Below are 18,670 nucleotides of genomic sequence, written 5' to 3' on the forward strand. Positions count from 1 at the left end.
CCTTCCCGCAAGCATTTGCGGTTGCGGGCGGTAGCGGTTGAATTTAAAAAAAAAAAAAAAAGAAAATCAAACGTTTACTTATAATTATTATAATATATATTAATCATATATAAATCTTTCATCTTTGTATCACGTTCTCATCAGAAACTCTAATAATATTCTGAAACCCTATTTCTCTCAATGTCTTCCATCCAAACTGATGAAATTAATAACCAAACGTAAGTATCATATATCATTTTATTCATTCATCACCTCATGTGTAACTTTTTGAATATTTTTCATGGCATCGTTTTTTTTCTTTTCATTACGTATTGCTTTGCTTTTTGATTGAATATATGTTTCGATTTGTTTTCTCGAATAGAAACTCACTTGCTTTTTGATTGAACTCAACGTTATTTACAATTTGTCCCATTACTTGATGTTAAACCAGATGCATAAAGTACTATCTTGTTACAAAATTTATTTATTTTTGAATAATTATTTAGTACTTTATTTATGGTTTTAATTATTAAGCATGTTCAATTTTTCTAATATTATCATAATAATATATTGGTGTTTTTATTTATTTTTTGTAATATTTTTTATTTATTTTGGTCATTTTTTTATTTAACTGCTACCGCACCCGCTGGTTTACCAGTCATAAAATTCCCGCAAACGCACCCATTTTCAAACGCTAAACCAGTCGTTCAAAACGCTTGATAACGCTTGAAGCCGCAACCGCCCGCTTCCGCAACCGCTGCGTTTAAACCAGTCAGGCTATAAGATTATCATCAAATAAACTTTTTAAAATCATCATGGGCTACATGTTAAAATCTATGGGCCAATCCTGGCCCATTACGAGAATGATATGATTAGTTCAGGAGGAAAAGGGCTACGTGAGGGGAACGTGGGCTTGATGGAGGAAGGAGGGTAGAATCGTCATTCAGAAATCGTAAAATTTGCTTTAGAACTCTAGAAGGGTTATTACTAGATCTAGGGTTTATATATTTTGCCGCCTCATCTCCGTTTTCCCGTCGGCCGGAGTTTAATCGCAACCTTAATCAGAAATGGTCCGTCTTCTTTGGTTTCACGTTTTTGATGTTTCAAGTAAAGATTTGATGATATATGTTTTGGTTTCATTCAGGCGTCGGAGAAGAAGCTATCGAACCCAATGAGGGACATTAAAGTGCAGAAACTGGTTCTTAACATCTCCGTCGGTGAGAGTGGAGATCGTCTCACCAGAGCCTCCAAGGTTTCACTTTGTTTATCGATTTTGTCTAGTTTCATTTCAACATGTGAGTATGTTCGATTTTAATCGAATTAGTTCTTGGATAATTTGGTAGGTGTTGGAACAATTGAGTGGTCAGACTCCTGTTTTCTCCAAGGGTAAGTTTTCTTCTAAGGTATATCAATTCATCGTTCGATTTTCTGAGAAATTTTGCTTCAGATAGTTAGTGATCTCGACTAAAACATGGGCACTATGCTTTTGGAAGTTTAGGACGATGAATTAGTGTTTTTTTTAGGTCATTAGTTCTTATTTGTGGTGAAGAAGTTTTAGTTGTTACTGGTCTGGATCCACAGATAATCGTAGTGAGAATCAGTAGCTATCAATTACTTGTAACTTTGTATTGGATGAAGAGAGTTTTGCCTTAAATCTTAGCACTTGTTATCTCTTTTGCAGCCCGATACACTGTTCGTTCTTTTGGTATCAGACGTAATGAGAAGATTGCTTGCTATGTGACTGTCAGGGGAGAGAAGGCAATGCAGCTCCTTGAGAGTGGACTGAAAGTTAAAGAATACGAACTCTTGAGAAGGAACTTTAGCGACACTGGTTGCTTTGGTTTTGGTATTCAAGAGCACATTGATTTGGGTATCAAGTAAGTCCCAATCTTTCTAACACAAACATAGAACAACATAAGAGTGGCTTTGTATGACCAAGCGTGAGTTTTTTAATTTGATCTCAGGTATGATCCATCGACTGGAATCTACGGTATGGACTTCTATGTTGTTCTTGAGCGACCTGGTTACCGTGTGGCACGTCGCAGAAGATGCAAAGCTCGTGTTGGAATCCAGCATAGAGTAACGAAAGATGATGCCATGAAATGGTTCCAGGTGAAATATGAAGGAGTCATTCTCAACAAGTCTCAGAACATTACTGGCTAAAAAAGTGTGTCAAACAAATATCTATAATCTGTTTTTTCTGTTGGGTTCAAATCTTACTTTCTCAGTTTTGTTTTGTTTCTCTGTTCTTCAGACATTTGAATTTTCCTTATATTTGCCTATCTCTACTACAATTATTGTTATCGACAAAAGCTGACTAAAGGTCTAAACACACATTTTCGAATTTAAGAATAATCGCGAGTTAATTAGATTTATGAATGTTCAATACCCCGACAGAAAGTTGGTAATGAACATCCTCTAGATGTGAATAAGTCACCCTAAACCGTGTATTTGTAAAACAACACTCTTAGTTCAACATTTATCGATTTGGTTATGACTTATGATCGCATTTCGGTTTAACTTTTTGATTGGATTGTCTGATTTAGTTTATCCTACCTGATCCAACTAGCTAATTTAACTCATAAATTTACGTGAAAATTATTGGAAGGAATGCGAAAATGCATTTTTTACATTGATTTTATGAGAATCTTTGACTATATGTATATGTTTAATATTTAGAAGACGTGTCAATTATAAAATTACCTTGTACTTGTACATTATTTAACATAACAACAACTTCAAAAACATTATCCAATCATGTTTCATTGTCAATTCTCAGTTGCATCAGATTTGAGCGAATTATTGATTGGTTCGACATTAATTATCATGATCAGAAATGACCAAATCAAACATGTATATACATTACATATGTTTGTGTGTGTAAACACGCGTTACATATATAAATTAATCAGAAACCTTGATACAACCAGAAATTAAAAAATTTGGCTCCATTCTGACAGAAGAAGTTGGAGACAATAATGGAGTAATTAAACTAATAATTATGACACAGGCTTTTATAGTTTTATCTATTTATGATTTTACAATTTAATAAATGACTGGAGGAATCTTGACTTGATCCCACACAATTTTATTATAGCCATCTCCAGCCCAAATTTCTGTACACATTTATAAAATATTAAGTCATTTGTTTAGGGAGTAGAAACTCTAGACCTATTATATACATGTTCTTTTTTAAAAAAAAAATTTACATTTTATCTCGGATGAATTTGCAGCTTCTATCTAGCCAAATTCATCCACAAACGTCATCAAATGTGTCATCTTCAACAAGTATCTATTTGTCATAAAAAAAAGGGCCCGTGTCACTCTCTACAAACTTTTTGGTTAAGATCTCATGTCTTTCCGTGGATGGTACGGGCCAAAACATAAAAGCAACCGATTATCTTGCATAAAAAGTGATGTGAATTGGTTGTTTTTGTGAGCTTCATGGTTTTAACTTTAAGGGTACTAATTATTAACGACTGATTTATTCCATGTTTTCAATACAATAGTATGATATAACATTCATAGCACGTTATATATTTCAAGATGATGACTCTATGATCATTCATTTCTTGGACCAGATTTTTTTCTGCTTCTTCGGTTGTACTCATTTAAACCTATTGGACTATCATATCATGTGAGGTTATGAGCTTTCAGCTCAAATCCAATTGATAAATAAATGATTGAATGTCATGTTTTATATTCGTGTTGGTGCTAACTTTCTAGCTTCCTATAATAAACGGGAGGAGTCATATAAGAACTAAGATCAGCAGAGAATAAGAGAACTTGTACATCAAGTTTTTTAATATGAGAAAGTTCTGATGAAAATGACCTTGGCATAAGATTCAAAAGGTTAATTTCCAGTAGAATACAGATTGGATAAATCGTAAATCTATAAGAAAAGAATAGTATGTATGTATTTTATATATACAAGAATGTTATGTCACGTTCACAAACATGATGCATTTTGGGAAAATCGAACGGACCAAATCAACTGATAGTTTAAGGAGTCAAAATAGATCAATCGGATTCACTAGACAGCTTAAGAACTATCGTCTAAATCGATAGTTTCACTTTAAACTGATTCATTATAACTTAAATTTCTAGTAATAGTCGAAAAGCATTTCAAACTCGGCTTAAAAAATGTGGTAATTTTTTGAAAAAAAATTCATTCATTTCTGTGTATTCTGTTTTTACTAGGGCTGACTGAATCATAGATGAATTTCAATTGATTAAATGTTTTTAGTCAATAATGGTTGCACTTAACTTCATTCCGGATGTTATAAATTTAGAGATATTATGCATAAATTTTTTTTTTTCTTACATGGACAGCAAAAAATAAAAAGATCACAGTCTATAGATCAGATGCGGATAATTATAATATAGATTTGCATAATTATGCATGGACTTAATCAAAATGTCCAGCTAATTAAATAAATCAGTTGATTAGCAAACCTCATGGGTATAAATAAAATAAAATTCCACAAGAGAGAGAAAGAACCTTTCAAAAAAGAAATAAACTAATCCACTACAAAACAACTGGTCATATTTTTATTCAAATAAAATACAAATGACCAATATAATAACAATATAATGCCTTTCCTACCAAAAAAAAATAACAATATAATGCCTTTGATATTTGCCTGCACGTCCCCAAACAAGTAGAGAATAATAATCACATCAGATTGATTAAAACCCTCTCACTAATCACCTTCTTAATCACCGGCTCTCAACAGAGAAAAAAACATCTTTCAGTTCTCTGTTCCGGCGAAATCGGACGGTCGAGATAAATCATGCACCGTAGAGCAATTCAAGAATCAGACGACGAAGAAGATGAGACTTACAACGACGTCGTTCCTGAATCTCCTTCGTCTTGTGAAGACTCAAAGATCTCAAAACCAACTCCAAAGAAAAGGTTTGTGAATTTTTTGCTGTTATTATTATGAATTGTTTTAGAAAAATACAATGATCTGAAAATGTTAATAATTGTGGTGTAGTAGGAGGAACGTAGAGAAGAGAGTTGTCTCAGTTCCGATTGCTGACGTGGAAGGATCTAAGAGTAGAGGCGAAGTATATCCACCGTCCGATTCATGGGCCTGGAGAAAGTACGGACAAAAGCCGATCAAAGGCTCGCCTTATCCCAGGTAAAACTCTTTTTAATTTCCGGTTTTGTCCTCTCTCTCTCTGTTTTTTTTTTGTCGTTTTAACCAGCGGCGGCTAAGAAATGAGAAAAGCGTAGGTTAGCCTTGACGGTGGTTGGGCTAACGTACGCATCTTGTAGGAGTTTTGTTGAAAACGGACGCGTTTGATATCGCGTTGCTTTCACGCGCCAGCTCCTTAATTCTTGGGGGGGGGGGGGGGAGTTTTTAATGTTGTAAACTTGTAATTAAGGAACAATTTAGATGTGTCACTCACTAATTGAATTATTTTTTTACTATATTAAAATTTTGGATAACCTCGGGGAAGTGTGAAACATTAAAGTAGCGGTAGATCTTGATTTCTAAGAAAAAGCCACAAAAGGGTAATGCGCACAAAAAGGAAAAGTATATATATGATATATCTACGTGATTATAGATTAAGGAGTATATGATATATCTACGTGATTAACGTGCCAATATTATATAATATTGTCTAAAAGTTTATTCATTTGATTTGTTGGGGTTAATTTTAAAATTTTTATTTTAAGAATTATATATCAAAGACTAACAATTACTCATGTGTTTCAAAATTTTGAGCTAAGTTTTCAACTTTTATACTAAAAGTGTGTATATTTTATCATAAAATGTACTACTTTTGATTATATTTTGGTGTTAATTTTGAGTATTTTCTAATGTTGTTTTTGCTAAAAAAGTCCACTTTATTTGTTTTCGCAATCAAAGTTAATATTTTTGTTGTTGTTATTGACCAGGGGATACTACAGATGTAGTAGCTCAAAAGGATGTCCGGCGAGGAAGCAGGTGGAGAGAAGCCGTGTGGACCCTTCAAAGCTCATGATTACTTACGCCTGCGACCACAACCACCCTTTCCCTTCCTCCTCCGCCAACAACAAATCCCACCACCGCTCCCCCGTCGTCCTCAAAACCGCCAAAAAAGAAGAAGAATACGAAGAAGAGGAGGAAGAACTGACCGTCACCGCCGCAGAGGAACCGCCGGCAGGACTAGATCTGAGCCACGTTGATTCTCCGTTGCTCTTAGGTGGCTGCTACAGCGAAATCGGCGAGTTCGGGTGGTTCTACGACGCATCAATCTCATCATCATCTGGTTCTTCGAATTTCCTCGACGTAACTCTAGAGAGAGGTTTGTCACTAGGCCAAGAGGAAGATGAGTCTTTGTTCGGTGATCTCGGTGATTTACCTGATTGCGCCTCCGTGTTCCGCCGTGGGACCGTTGCGACGGAGGAGCAACATCGGAGATGCGATTTTGGCGCCATTCCTTTCTGTGATAGTTCTAGATGAGTGTGTGTAGCCAAAACCAAAACTTTTTTTTTCCACTGTAAAGGTGTATCAATGGTGGATTCATATGATTCATTTTATATAAAAAAAAAAACCCAGATAATAAATTTAATATCATTTGAGAGAATTCAAGTACAACAAAGATTCTACATGCGACGTGGATAACCGAAAAGGAAAGTTTCTTCCATTGCTCTTACCACAGAGAGTAACTCTAATGTTAAGAGATCATCCATTGTCATGTCTCTGGCAAGATTTGATCCATTAGTGAGAGAAGATTCTTGTTTTGCCGGCTTGAGTATGACGAATCTACAGACAGGACACTGTCCTTTAGTCTTTAACCATGGAATTATACATTCCTCATGAAACATGTGTTTGCAAGGAGTGAGCATCACTGTTTCCTTGGGCTCGAAGTCTTCTAAACAAACGGAGCATCTCTTGTCGTCTTCTTCACCGGAGAGATCTTGAGTGTTTCTTGAGTTTTCGCTTCCCGGGTTTTTGTTTCTGTAGTATAAGCTCAGGCTTCTGAGAAGGGTGCTTTTTGGGACTGGGTTATATGTTTCTTTTGTTAGATGTTTGAGGATCTCGTCTTCTTCATTGGTTTGTGATGATGATCTGGAGCTGCTCTCGGGTCTAGCGGGTTGGTTGTGAACAGCTTGTCTTAGTGTCTCGAGGTGCTGTCTTCGTAGGTTGTTGCTGTTACGGATTGGAATCCGATGCCGAGTATGTGATGGTGGTACTAAATCTCTGCCATGAACAATGATTTTTCAAGTTCTTGAAGAGGATGTAAAGACTAAACGTTTGAAACAAAATCAAAAGCATGAAGAATCAGAGGGTGATGATTTAAGTACACGGTTGATAAAATCGCTGTACTTGAGTAAGGGGCTGGAGGATCATCATCGAGCAAGCGTCTGTTAACTATCTGAAAGAGAATACCGAAACATCAAACCGTTGAGGAGGCTAAAACATTCCTCTAGGAGTTCTATGACAAGAAGAAAAGTCGACTTACTGAATTACTCCTGGACCAAGCATTCCGCGAAGAGAAAGCAGGAACTCGCCAACCCGATGATCGTGTATCAGAATCATAACTATAATTGGGTTGATTTGGAGCAGAAGAATAGCCATTTCTGTTGTTGTTCATAGCTGAGAATGATTGGCCTTTCTTGTTACAAAATAAGGGATATGATAAGTTTGTGTATTAATGCAGTTTATATTCTTTTTCTTGCTTTGAGTTATTCTTTCTCCACTTATATGATTCCCTAAAAGCTGATATATTAAGCAAGGAATCTGTACTAGTATGTGATGCCATGTCTTGTCTCCTGAACAAGTATCATGCACACATCACGAGCTAAATCTTAAACTGGATGTTATCTAGAAGAATCAATACAATATAAGGTAGTGTGCTTCATATATCAACTAAGGTTCCTATAAACCTCTTCACTTCATAAATATTGAAGTTTATCTTTACATTGCCAAGTTTCAAGCTTCACGAATGCTCTGCACTTTATTGATCTCACTTGAAATGGATTCACAAACTTTTTAAAATGGATTCACAAAGTTCCTTCCCTTATCTTCTTGCTATGCTATGCTTAAGCCACCAATAATTATATCCAACGGTAAATTTAATCGAGAAAGACTCTAAATTTGTTTGGTCTTGAAACAGGGGAATTATCATTACTCAAAACAGTAACAATCACACATCTCTTGAAAAAAATTATAGCAAAGCACAATCCAAGATGATACAATATTTCATCTACATCAAATCCATTTTATTTGAAGAAACATAAGTCTGATGAAGAGAGTAATAACAGCGCGATGGCGAAAATAGAAACCGAGCAAACACGAAAGGCAGAGAGAGAGAGAGAGAGAGCCCACACCTCAGAAAATGATGTCTGAATCCTTCTCTGCACCACCAACAAGGAAATTACGAGCAGCGTTTATCGAAATCCCTCTCTGCATAGAGATGCCTTCAAGAACCATTTCCTCAGCAAACTCCTTAGCATGAGCTGCCTGTCGTTCGACTTCCCTCCTCTTGTATCCTTGAATCTTCTTCAACCTGAAGAAATCCTCTCTCTCAAGCTCATCAAGCTCTCCCTTGATGTAACTGATAGTATTCTCCAGCTTTGGTTTCACCACATTCTCCAGGGCGTTGACCCTGCGATTAGTCGTCTTGATTGCTTCATCAAGCGTCAAGAAAGAAGTCTGGAGAGAAGCAAGCTCAACTAGAACTTCAATGGCTTTCAGATAAGCAACACGGCAAGCTTGGACCTGTTGACCACCTCTAGCTAAACCGGTCAAGTCATTCTTGGTTTCGCCTTCAGAGAAGTGATCAAACTTAGGCAGCTTCACTCCAGCGATATTCTCTGTCCGAGAACGAACCTTCAATGTAGCTTCTTTAACGTTCTCGAGGACAACATGTTTGACATTCTCACCAGCAACATACTTTACTTCAGTAAGAGCAAAAGACGATGTCTTCATCATATCTCCCATAGACTCCTTTGCAGTAACAATTTTCTTGAGAAGTGCCCTAAACTGAACAGTTAGAGCATCACTCTTCTTCTTGAGGAGAGCATGACCTCTTGTAGCTCCAACAAGACGAGCTTTCATAACCCCAAGCATTGTAACAGTGGGAACCACATTCAAACGTGCGTTTTGGCCAGCCATCTTTCAAAACTACTGCAAAAGAAAGAGATGGGATTATCTTCTGCCATTTAAGTAACACACACAAACAACTTCTTAAAGACTCCTCTAGATTGGGAGAAGACAACAATTTTTCTATGCGGCGAAACAATACTAGCATCATCGACGACAGAGATCAACCCTTCAATCTCGTAAACCAGAATTGAACCAAATTTGGAACACGCAAAGATTCTTAAGTTTCACTACACCCAATCTTTCTCTCGAATGATCCATACAGAGATCCATCAGATTATCCATTATTTGTTACCAGATTGAATCAAAGTCTACGAATTTAAATAATTTTTGTAATTCGAACCACAGAAAATTGAATCAAAGTCTACGACTTTAGGATTATATCGTTTCCCAGAAGAAATCCAGATCACAGAACACCTAACCAATTGGACTCAGAATTGATCAGTCGGGTTAAATGGATACACCCTTAAAATTCCCAGATTCAATTTCTCGAGAAATCAAACTAGAGAGAAATTGAGAGGAAAGAGAGAGATTTGGGATTGAAATACCTGGGCCTCTCGAGAGACTATAAAAGGCGACTTCTTTACTGAAGATTGGAAGAAGCCAAAGAGAAAGACAATGGAGAAATTGAAATTTGATTTTAAGACAGGAGGGGTAAGAAGATCGTATTCGACCTCGTCGCTGTGATCGTGGAGGAAACAAAGGGGCTCTTGTGTAATTAACCGTAAACATGAAGGACTTATTTTGTACAAATAAAATAAATATACAGCTCATCACTTATGGTGGGGCCGACTTTCGTCTCTTAAATCTGGACCCATTGTTGCCCATCCTCTCTACACTGGTAAGGACAAAACAAAACTCAGCCAAATATTAAAATATATTTTTGTCAAATAAAATAAAATAATTTAGAAGTTTCAGGTATGAAACTCTATGTTAATTTTGTTGTGAAAATTCCAAATGTTTGAGGAGAAATTAATCTCTCGTTCAACACCATATGACATTTTTCTAAGGAAATGTGTTAAAAAATGTGTTAAATATAAATCTTTAGAACTAATAGAGCAATGTGTTACATTAACAAGAATAAGAAGATCTTCTTTTAGAACTTTCCTGATAAAGGTGATATCTATCTAAAGTATATATCTTTCCATATTCCAACATTATTGTTAGATGAATTATAGAACCACTACAAGATATGGTATTAAATCATAAAAGAATTTAATAACATACAAACAATATCAATACGATGTAGTATGTAAATCATTGAGTGTTTAACTAACTATAAGGAGAAAGAAAACATCACATATTGTTGAGAAGACCCTCTTGTTTTAACCACATGTATCCCAATGTTTTCGTCTTTATTGGTGCATATATGTCCTTGTTCAGTTATCCAATCTCTTCTTGATTTGTTGTCTACTAACTATTTTTCTGTTTCCGTTAGGTATAATTTAGATTTGAACTGTTTTAATTTCTATCACTTTACAAAATGGTTAAACATCATATTCCGAAAACATGTTATAGTACAAATATTTATGTTTTTTATTTTCACAAGTTATAGATATATATAGACACACACACACACATGTACTGATGTACATGTACAATATATATTGAAGTTCTACTACTATTACTAACTCGAGGTCGGATCGGGTTGATCCAACTATATTTTATATGTATATTCTTTATATTTTTTTTGTTTTCCGTTTGGCTTTCCGGGTCAGATTTATAAACATTAGTACGTATTAGGATTAAGACTTGACCCAGCTAACGCCTTCTTGATGCATTCGAAATGACCAACTGATCCAAATCCGAATCACAGCTTGGTTCTTTCTCTCACTAGCTCGTAACGCCTTAGCCCCATTCCAGTATAGACCTGTGCCAAAAACAAAAACAAAAAAATTGATATATTAAAAAAGTGTAAGAGCCAAAAACAGACTGTTCAAGTCATTGATATATCTATCCAAGAGTGTATGTATCTATGCATAGTGTATAATCTCATGAGCCAAAAAAATACTATTACTCATTGATCTATCAAAATGTGCATGAATCTATGTATAAGGTATTACCATTAGCCCAAAAAAACACTTTTTGAAGTCATTGATCTATCAAAGAGTATATGTTTCTATGTGTAATGACTCATGAGCCAAACAACTTTTTTGAAGTCATTGATCTATCAAAGGTGCATTTTACCTGCTGGGGTCTCATGATCTTTGTGTCAGGATCATCTAACGACTCACGCCAGTGTGACAAGTATCCAGCAATACGTGCGACTGCCATGAATGATGATGGGATTCCCATTGCCCTGTGTGTTTTGCCCATTTCAATTACCAACACAAAAGATTCAGGTAAAGAAAGAACTCATTGGGTTACAACAACTCATTAGTAAGAATTTGTTAGATGACTCATCAATGTCTTACCTATAGATTAATCCAGAGTAGAAATCAGCATTTGGGTAAAGCTTTCTTTTAATGAAATATTCATCCGAGAGTGCCGCCTTCTCTAGAGCATCTCCTACCTGAAAACATTAACACCAAATCTTTCCTAAAACACACATTCATCAAGGAACATGCAAGATACGTGAGCAACAAGAATCTAAAGTACCTCAAACAGAGGCTCCCTTCCAAGAATGGAGAACACTTCATCCGCCAGTTTCTTAACGACTTTTCCTCGAGGATCGTATTTTTTGTAAACACGGTGACCAAAACCCGACAACTTCCTCTTCCTGGAAGGAAAATAGTTAACACTAATGGAATATTGACTCATGACATTCTAGATACTTGTAGTATAAAGAATTGAGTAACTTATTCTTCACGCTTTCAATGAACTCTGGAATATTTTCAACAGTGCCAATCTCTGATAACATGTTAACCGTAGCCTCAATTGCACCACCATGAAGTGGACCATAAATGGCTCCAACACCTCCCGCAACAGCAGTATACACATCAACACCACTACATAATTAAACACAGTAATGATTAAAAAATATCTCCTAGCAGACTCAAATCAAATGAATCTCTAACCAGTGATAAGTACCTAGAGGAAAGATGCCGAGCAGCAGCAGTAGAGCAGTTCATCTCATGTTCAACATGCAGAATGAAGATAATGTCCAACACTCGAGCTAGCCGAGGATTAGGCTTGTAAGACTTATTTCCCCTGTAATCAGTGGAAGATGAGAGTAAACAAGTGCACAATTATCTGACTACCCTCTTCAAATCCAAGTGTTTAATCAAACAAAGAGGGACTATAACGTACATTGATTCCACCATATAGAGGAAATTCTCTGAATAAGAAAGGTTGCTCAAAGGTTGAACAGGAGGCTTGCCTGCCTTCCTCAAATAAGCAGCTGCTGCAATTGTTGGTGCCTGCAGATAGATACATTATACTATATTTCACAGTCCGGTTACACATCAAGACACCAAATCAACAGACAGAACATTTATATACCTGTCCAAGAATACGAAAAATCTGTTTATCACGAACTTGTTTTGACTGGTAAACACCTAGGCCCTGCACCAAATGGGGATTTCCATGTCGGCGTGGACATGTTCAGAAAGTCTTAACAGAAGGAAGAAAGCAGGATTATAAAGCTTACCATAAGAGAAGGATTTGCATCAGGATAAAAGATGGAAAGTGCACTCATTGCAGTGACAAGAGCTCCTATTGGATGTACATCATGAGGCATGGACTGTATGAGATCCTGTGAAAACATTCAGAAAAATCATCTCAGCTCCAAGATCCAGAGAAAGTTGGGAAAGAGTAGAAAGAAATTCACCAATACTCCTTGTGGCACAGCTGAATTCTGAGAAATCGCAAACTCCCAATCAGCTAGCTGTCGTTGAGAAGGCAGATTCCCATAAACTGCATGAGAAAAAAAAACAGAGTACTAGAACACTATGGGAGACAAAAACTTCAAGAACTACGATTCAACATTTGCTTGTGTCACAAGTATACGTCCCAAAAGTAAAATAAGCAACAAGAAGAAGCTACAAGATGATCAAGACTTACTTAGGAGATAAGTAACCTCTGTATAAGTACTTTTCTCAGCCAACTCCTCGACTGAGTATCCCCGATAACGTAAGATTCCTTCATCTCCATCGATGTAAGAAATCGAAGATCGAACAGGAGCCGTGTTTAAGTAACCAGGATCGTATAACTTAAGCCCCTTGTCATCCTCCCCTGTCGTTATCTGCACACCAAACATGCAAATCCATTTACACACACACAATATACAAAAAAGTCGTAGTACTAAATTAAGAGCCACAAGGAAGAAATGACTTCAGAATTACAACTCGTTATATATATATACCTTCTTGAGATCAACGGCTTTAACGGTACCATGCTCTGAGACAGGGACCTGATATTTTTTACCCGTACGTTCGTCGACGATCGTCAAGTTTCCTTCAAGGGATCCATGCGGTGTAGCACTAATGTGAGATGATGTGCACCACGGCTCGATCGTCGGCAACACCTGAGTCGGCTCAGATGCCGCCAAGTGCGCAGTGAGAACGGCTAATCGAGCGCTAGCTCTCTCCGGAATCTCCATTTTGCACCTCAAAAAGCAGAATTCAAGAAAGGAAGCGGATAGGAAATCAAGTGACTGTAGTTGAAATTGATATATCGACATGGTTTTATAGTGGCGAAATTTGATAATTTTTAAGTGTAAATAATGAATTTTATAACGTAACACTTTTGTCGTAATACTTTCGTGGCCTTGTGGGCATGATTGGCGTGAATCTACAGTGCCTTTTTTTTGTCTTCAGTCAGAGTTTTGTGGCTTTTAACCAATTTTATGTATTTTTTGGTTGCTTCTTACTTTTTCTGTTAAGTACGTAAGCGTCAAGTAATCCAGGGTTTGTATTTGTTCACACTTCTCACGATTGTTTTCCTCATTTTTTAAATGGAAATATTATTGGCAATAATAGAAAACGATAGGAAAACTTCAGGCAAATTATAAATAGCATGCCAATAAATCATTTCGATCTACGCTATGAATTGGTGGTTAGTTAACTTTTTCCAAATCAGTGTGTTAAATATAAATCTTTACAACTATAGCAATGTGTTATATTAACAGGAATAAGAAGATCATCTTCTACAACGAACTTTCCTCATAAAAGCCCAATTTATCAGAATTACATGTCTTTTCCCTGTAACAAGATTGTTATTATTATTAAATCATAAAGTTTTAAATAACAGACAAACAATAAGAATAGGGTGTATTATTAAGTGTTTAATTATAAAAGAAAGAAAACAACACAGTTGTTGAGGAGACTCTCTTAATTTCCCAGAGGTATCCCAATGTTTTCTTCTTTATTGGTGTGTTGTAGGATTGAGACTAAAGGGCAGATGATCCAGCTAAACGCCTTCTTGATGCATTCGAAATGGAAACTTGACCAAACTTATCCGTACCCGAATCACTTGATAACGTTCGTTCTCTCACTGGCTCATAATGCCTCATCCACACTCCAGTATAGGCCTATATGCAGCCACACAATACAATGAGCTCAAACACAAAACCTTTTGATCTATCAAACACGTGTATGTCAAGATTCGAGTTTATGTAATGTATTTTACCTGTTGGGGTCTCATGATCCTAGTGTCAGGATCATCTAACGACTCACGCCAGTGCGACAAGTATCCAGCCATACGCGGGACTGCGAATAAGACTGTGAAGAATTCTGGTGGGAATCCCATTGCCCTGTGTTTTTCCCCATTTCAATTACCAACACAAGATTCAGGTAAAGAACTTAATGCTAACAGGGTTTTTGTCAGCAATGTCTTACCTGTAGATTAATCCAGAGTAGAAATCAACATTTGGGTACAGCTTTCTCTTCACAAAATATTCATCAGACAGCGCCGCCTTCTCTAGAGCAACTGCTACCTGAAAACATCATCCGTCAAATATTTTTTAAACCACAGTCATCTTATATAAGAAACTTTTTGACAAACCATATACTAGGAGAGATACGTGGGCACAAGGATCTACAGTACCTCGATGAGAGGATCCCTACCAACAATGGAGAACACTTCATCTGCCAGTTTTTTTATGACTTTTGCTCGGGGGTCGTAGTTTTTGTAAACACGATGTCCAAAACCTGACATCTTCCTCTTTCTGAGAACATAGAAAAGGGATATAACATTACTGGCATGACTCACCACAATTCAGATTACTTAGTGCTTGTAGTTCTTAAACATTGAGTTACCTGTTCTTCACGCCTTCGATGAAATCTGGAATATTTTCAGCTGTCCCAATCTCTGCTAACATCTTAAGCACAGCCTCGTTCGCGCCACCATGAAGTGGACCATAAAGCGCTCCAACAGCTCCAGCACAAGCAGTGTACACATCAACACCACTGCAGAATCACAATACTGATTTAAACACTCTCATAGAAGTCTAAATGAATATCTCTAATCAGTTTATAAGTACCTAGAGGCAAGATGCCGAGCAGCAGCAGTAGAGCAGTTCATCTCATGTTCGGCATGCAGTATGAAGAGGATGTCCAGCACTCGAGCCAAACGAGGATTAGGCTTGTAAGACCTATTGCCCCTGTAATCAAAGGAAGATTAAAGAATGTATCCTGTTACAGACACGTTTGAAGCTTGAAACAGATCTAAACTGACTAAAGCAACACAAGTTTTATGACTACCCTCTTCAAATGCAAGTGTTTAATCAAAAAAAGAGAGAAGATAGAGGAAGTACATTGAATCCAGCATATAGAGGAAATTCTCTGAATAAGAAAGGTTGCCCGAAGGAAGAACAGGAGGCCTGCCTGCCGTCCTCAAATAAGCAGCCGCTGCAATTGTTGGTGCCTGCAAACACGTTGTAAAGCTTTTACTAGTCCCGCAACTATTTGACAGATACGTTAAGGAAACAAACCATCACCAGATAGAAGAATACCTTTCCGAGAATACGAACAATCTGTTTATCACGAACTTGTTTTGACTTGTAAATATCTTGGCCCTGCACCCAATGAGAATTTCCGTGAAATGAAGAACACAGACAAATGGAGCACATCGAGTTGACATAGACATTTTCAGAAAAAAAAAAAAAAAGACATCTTAACAGTACGAAAAAAACAGGATTATACAACTTACACTAAGAGCAGGATTTGCATCAGGATGAAAGATAGAAAGTGCACTCATGGCACTCACAAGAACTCCCATAGGGTGTGCATCATGAGGCATGGACTGTATGATATCCTGCGAAAATATTCAGAAATAGTCTCAGGTCAAAGATCCATAGAAAGTTCTGTTACTAAGCAGAGTAAGACATAGGGCACTAATAATTGGAAGAGATCCAGTATTCTACATGGACTTGACAAGCATGGTTTACAAGCAAGACAAACAACTTGTAGTTCACAAGAAATCATTTTCGAAATCCCTCTTTGTTTTGAGATTTACATTTTGATACAAAGTTTGGAATTTGCACTAGTATGAAAATCCAAATAACGAAAGATTAGAAATTCACCAAGACTCCTTGTGGCACAGCTGAATGCTGAGAAACCGTAAACTCCCAATCAGCTAGCTGACTTTGAGAAGGCAGATTTCCATACACTGCAGAAAAAAGAAGGGTATTTCAACACGACACTAAGGGAGAAACCATTTTCAAGATGATAAATTTCTATCCAATACCTATGATCAAACATTTGCTTTTCCACAAGTATACACCCCAAAAAATAAAATAAGCAACAACAGACGAGATGATCAAGACTTACTGAGGAGATAAGCAACCTCAATAAAAGTACTGCTCTCAGCCAATTCTTCGATTGGGTATCCCCGATAACGTAGGATTCCTTCATCTCCGTCGATGTAACAAATCGAAGATCGAACCGGAGCCGTGTTCAAGTAACCTGGATCGTACAACTTCAGCCCCTTGTCATCTTTCCCCGTCGTTATCTGCATACCAAACATGCAAATCCATCAAATTCCTTCTCAGATTCACGAAAATATAGGTAAGACGGATCAAAATTCAGATCAATAACTCAAGCTCATCAATAATCGATTTCACAATTCCGTTATATACCTTCTTGAGATCAACGGCTTTAACGGTACCATGCTCTGAGACTGGGACCTGATATTTCTTCCCCGTACGCTCATCGACGATCGTCAAGTTTCCTTTAAGCGATCCATGCGGTGCAGCGGTAATGTGAGCCGATGTGCACCATGGCTCGATCGCCGGTAACACCTGTTCCAATCCGACGGTATCAGACACCGCCAAATGCGCGGTGAGAACGGCTAATCGAGCTTTCACTCTCTGCGAGATCTCCATTTTTCCCCTCAAAAAATAAAAATCTGAATTCAATTTCAAAGGAAGGAAGCGAAGAAGAAGAAGAAGAAGAAACAATCTTTCGGTAAGTGACTTGGCTTTTGTATCCTGAATTTCCTAATTTTGGTAGTAGCTGAGATTTTTATTCTCTACGGGTAAGAGTTTTGAAAACGGATCTATTGTTTATCCAAAGATCAACGGTGATAAGATTATTCAGCTTGGATCGACGGATAGCATCCTTCGTCAAATCTAAAATGGAAAGTCTAAAGAGGCTTATCTGTCAGTTTTATCCTGGTGTGGACTTGAAAGACTTTCGTTTCTGTAATCTACCCGCAAAGGACGGTGTAGACTACTCGCTCAATGAGAGTTCCACGTGGCTAATAACACGAGCGAGTGACGTTCAGACGTTATGTGGATCGAGTAAAAGTCGATTGGCGTCCTCGGATTGCTAAATAATATCTATTCGATAATGGGCCAACTTTATTTGGTCTCAAACTGAGAAATTTAATATTGTTCGGCCCATTAGCTTTTTTTTTGCCTGGGCTCATGACAATAGAAAGAACAAGGGGAAATGGATTAGGTGTTTTAAATGTTAAGTCGATTTCTGTATTGGTTCTAAATCATTCATCAGTCAAATATCTTGCAGTTAAAATTTATGAACATATGGAAATTTATATTTATGAACATATGGAAATTTATATTTATACACTTAGCACAAAGATTCACCAGTAAGTTAAGAACCCATGAAGTAATGTCAGTTTTTGATGGATTTAGAGTATGTTTACTCATGATTTTTTTGTGGTATCATCTCATGAAATAATAATAATAAAAAAAATTTTGGGTTGATTTTTGGATGAAAAGTATAATTGGGGTGAGTCTATTGATACTCATTTTGGGTTTCAACTCATAAAATAATAATAAAAAAACTGTTAGTGATACTCATTTTGGTTCATGAGTAAACATGTTCTATTAGTAAATAATCTCATTCTCATTAATTCATGTAAAATGTACAATTGTGGGTTTATATACAATTGACCAGGCCTAAACCAAAACCTCTAAACCAGACTTAACCATCCTATACATACTCCAATTAAGCTAAGTAAAGCATAATATATACAAAGCTCTATACTAATGAACAATATACATTAATATTATATACATTAATATGCTCTTATGAACGCTACTAGACCGAGGTCACTTCTCACAACACATATGTTATGTTTGCAAATTTAATGCATTTGTATAGTTTTTACTATTAACGGACTGGCTCAAATTGTTTCCAAAAATTCTTTGAAAGTTAATGTGATTCAATAATTTGATTTCATAAGTT

General features: G+C 36.7%; 6 protein-coding genes across 10 annotated transcripts; 2 read left to right on the top strand and 4 right to left on the bottom strand.

Annotated features, from left to right (window-relative positions):
* The first annotated feature begins 934 nt into the window (after window positions 1-934).
* Window positions 935-2,291, top strand: LOC9312543 (60S ribosomal protein L11-1). Its single transcript, XM_021024951.1, has 5 exons — window positions 935-1,049; window positions 1,124-1,231; window positions 1,323-1,365; window positions 1,661-1,856; window positions 1,944-2,291. The coding sequence occupies exons 1-5, from the start codon at window positions 1,047-1,049 to the stop codon at window positions 2,140-2,142; spliced, it is 549 nt and encodes a 182-aa protein (XP_020880610.1). The 5' UTR covers window positions 935-1,046; the 3' UTR covers window positions 2,143-2,291.
* Window positions 2,292-4,443: 2,152 nt separating this feature from the next.
* Window positions 4,444-6,558, top strand: LOC9312544 (probable WRKY transcription factor 69). 2 transcript variants are annotated; one of them, XM_002876430.2, is made up of 3 exons: window positions 4,444-4,894; window positions 4,977-5,123; window positions 5,888-6,558. In XM_002876430.2, exons 1-3 carry the CDS (start codon window positions 4,773-4,775, stop codon window positions 6,432-6,434), a joined length of 816 nt encoding a protein of 271 aa, XP_002876476.1. In that variant the 5' UTR covers window positions 4,444-4,772; the 3' UTR covers window positions 6,435-6,558. The 2 variants fall into 2 exon arrangements, with proteins under 2 accessions (XP_002876476.1, XP_020880593.1); XM_021024934.1 differs by having other exon boundaries at window positions 4,980-5,123.
* Window positions 6,523-7,658, bottom strand: LOC9312545 (putative RING-H2 finger protein ATL71). 2 transcript variants are annotated; one of them, XM_021024935.1, is made up of 3 exons: window positions 7,438-7,658; window positions 7,280-7,350; window positions 6,523-7,175 (listed from the first exon to the last, which is right to left on the bottom strand). In XM_021024935.1, the coding sequence occupies exons 1-3, from the start codon at window positions 7,567-7,569 to the stop codon at window positions 6,578-6,580; spliced, it is 801 nt and encodes a 266-aa protein (XP_020880594.1). In that variant the 5' UTR covers window positions 7,570-7,658; the 3' UTR covers window positions 6,523-6,577. The 2 variants fall into 2 exon arrangements, with proteins under 2 accessions (XP_020880594.1, XP_020880595.1); XM_021024936.1 differs by having other exon boundaries at window positions 7,446-7,553.
* A 438-nt stretch (window positions 7,659-8,096) lies between these two features.
* LOC9314304 (V-type proton ATPase subunit D) lies at window positions 8,097-9,751 on the bottom strand. Of its 3 annotated transcripts, none has more exons than XM_021024937.1 (2): window positions 9,629-9,751; window positions 8,097-9,101 (listed from the first exon to the last, which is right to left on the bottom strand). In XM_021024937.1, exon 2 carries the CDS (start codon window positions 9,090-9,092, stop codon window positions 8,307-8,309), a length of 786 nt encoding a protein of 261 aa, XP_020880596.1. In that variant the 5' UTR covers window positions 9,093-9,101; window positions 9,629-9,751; the 3' UTR covers window positions 8,097-8,306. The 3 variants fall into 3 exon arrangements, with proteins under 3 accessions (XP_020880596.1, XP_002878236.1, XP_020880597.1); XM_002878190.2 differs by having other exon boundaries at window positions 8,097-9,104; window positions 9,629-9,750; XM_021024938.1 differs by lacking the exon at window positions 9,629-9,751 and adding an exon at window positions 9,503-9,580 and having other exon boundaries at window positions 8,097-9,104.
* Window positions 9,752-10,528: 777 nt separating this feature from the next.
* LOC9314305 (citrate synthase 1, peroxisomal) lies at window positions 10,529-13,687 on the bottom strand. The gene is given in 13 exon segments (XM_002878191.2): window positions 10,529-10,899; window positions 10,901-10,950; window positions 11,268-11,379; window positions 11,495-11,592; window positions 11,679-11,799; window positions 11,879-12,028; window positions 12,111-12,230; window positions 12,330-12,439; window positions 12,522-12,584; window positions 12,670-12,774; window positions 12,850-12,935; window positions 13,083-13,263; window positions 13,384-13,687. Coding segments are annotated over 13 exon segments (1,491 nt in total). The 5' UTR covers window positions 13,621-13,687; the 3' UTR covers window positions 10,529-10,841.
* Window positions 13,688-14,151: 464 nt separating this feature from the next.
* On the bottom strand, window positions 14,152-17,910 carry LOC9314306 (citrate synthase 2, peroxisomal). The gene is made up of 12 exons (XM_021024854.1): window positions 17,098-17,910; window positions 16,790-16,970; window positions 16,543-16,628; window positions 16,170-16,274; window positions 15,973-16,035; window positions 15,775-15,884; window positions 15,502-15,621; window positions 15,278-15,427; window positions 15,066-15,186; window positions 14,858-14,955; window positions 14,649-14,772; window positions 14,152-14,550 (listed from the first exon to the last, which is right to left on the bottom strand). Exons 1-12 carry the CDS (start codon window positions 17,341-17,343, stop codon window positions 14,410-14,412), a joined length of 1,545 nt encoding a protein of 514 aa, XP_020880513.1. The 5' UTR covers window positions 17,344-17,910; the 3' UTR covers window positions 14,152-14,409.
* Window positions 17,911-18,670: the final 760 nt, after the last annotated feature.

The sequence above is a fragment of the Arabidopsis lyrata genome (genome assembly GCF_000004255.2).
Source record: "Arabidopsis lyrata subsp. lyrata unplaced genomic scaffold ARALYscaffold_5, whole genome shotgun sequence".
In the NCBI taxonomy this organism is placed as follows: Eukaryota; Viridiplantae; Streptophyta; class Magnoliopsida; order Brassicales; family Brassicaceae; genus Arabidopsis; species Arabidopsis lyrata.

Coding starts and splice junctions, on each gene's coding strand:
- LOC9314306 (XM_021024854.1), bottom strand. CDS start 17,343: ATGGAGATCTCGCAGAGAGTGAAAGCTCGATTAGCCGTTCTCACCGCG. Junction 16,629..16,789: donor TGAGGTTGCTTATCTCCTCA/GTAAGTCTTGAT, acceptor TTTTTTCTGCAG/TGTATGGAAATCTGCCTTCT. Junction 15,187..15,277: donor ATCGAAGGCGTGAAGAACAG/GTAACTCAATGT, acceptor CTATGTTCTCAG/AAAGAGGAAGATGTCAGGTT.
- LOC9312543 (XM_021024951.1), top strand. Junction 1,366..1,660: donor GACTCCTGTTTTCTCCAAGG/GTAAGTTTTCTT, acceptor TCTCTTTTGCAG/CCCGATACACTGTTCGTTCT. Junction 1,857..1,943: donor CACATTGATTTGGGTATCAA/GTAAGTCCCAAT, acceptor ATTTGATCTCAG/GTATGATCCATCGACTGGAA.
- LOC9312545 (XM_021024935.1), bottom strand. CDS start 7,569: ATGAACAACAACAGAAATGGCTATTCTTCTGCTCCAAATCAACCCAAT. Junction 7,351..7,437: donor CTTGGTCCAGGAGTAATTCA/GTAAGTCGACTT, acceptor ATTCTCTTTCAG/ATAGTTAACAGACGCTTGCT. Junction 7,176..7,279: donor ACAGCGATTTTATCAACCGT/GTACTTAAATCA, acceptor TGTTCATGGCAG/AGATTTAGTACCACCATCAC.
- LOC9314304 (XM_021024937.1), bottom strand. CDS start 9,092: ATGGCTGGCCAAAACGCACGTTTGAATGTGGTTCCCACTGTTACAATG.
- LOC9312544 (XM_002876430.2), top strand. CDS start 4,773: ATGCACCGTAGAGCAATTCAAGAATCAGACGACGAAGAAGATGAGACT. Junction 4,895..4,976: donor AAACCAACTCCAAAGAAAAG/GTTTGTGAATTT, acceptor ATTGTGGTGTAG/TAGGAGGAACGTAGAGAAGA. Junction 5,124..5,887: donor AAAGGCTCGCCTTATCCCAG/GTAAAACTCTTT, acceptor GTTATTGACCAG/GGGATACTACAGATGTAGTA.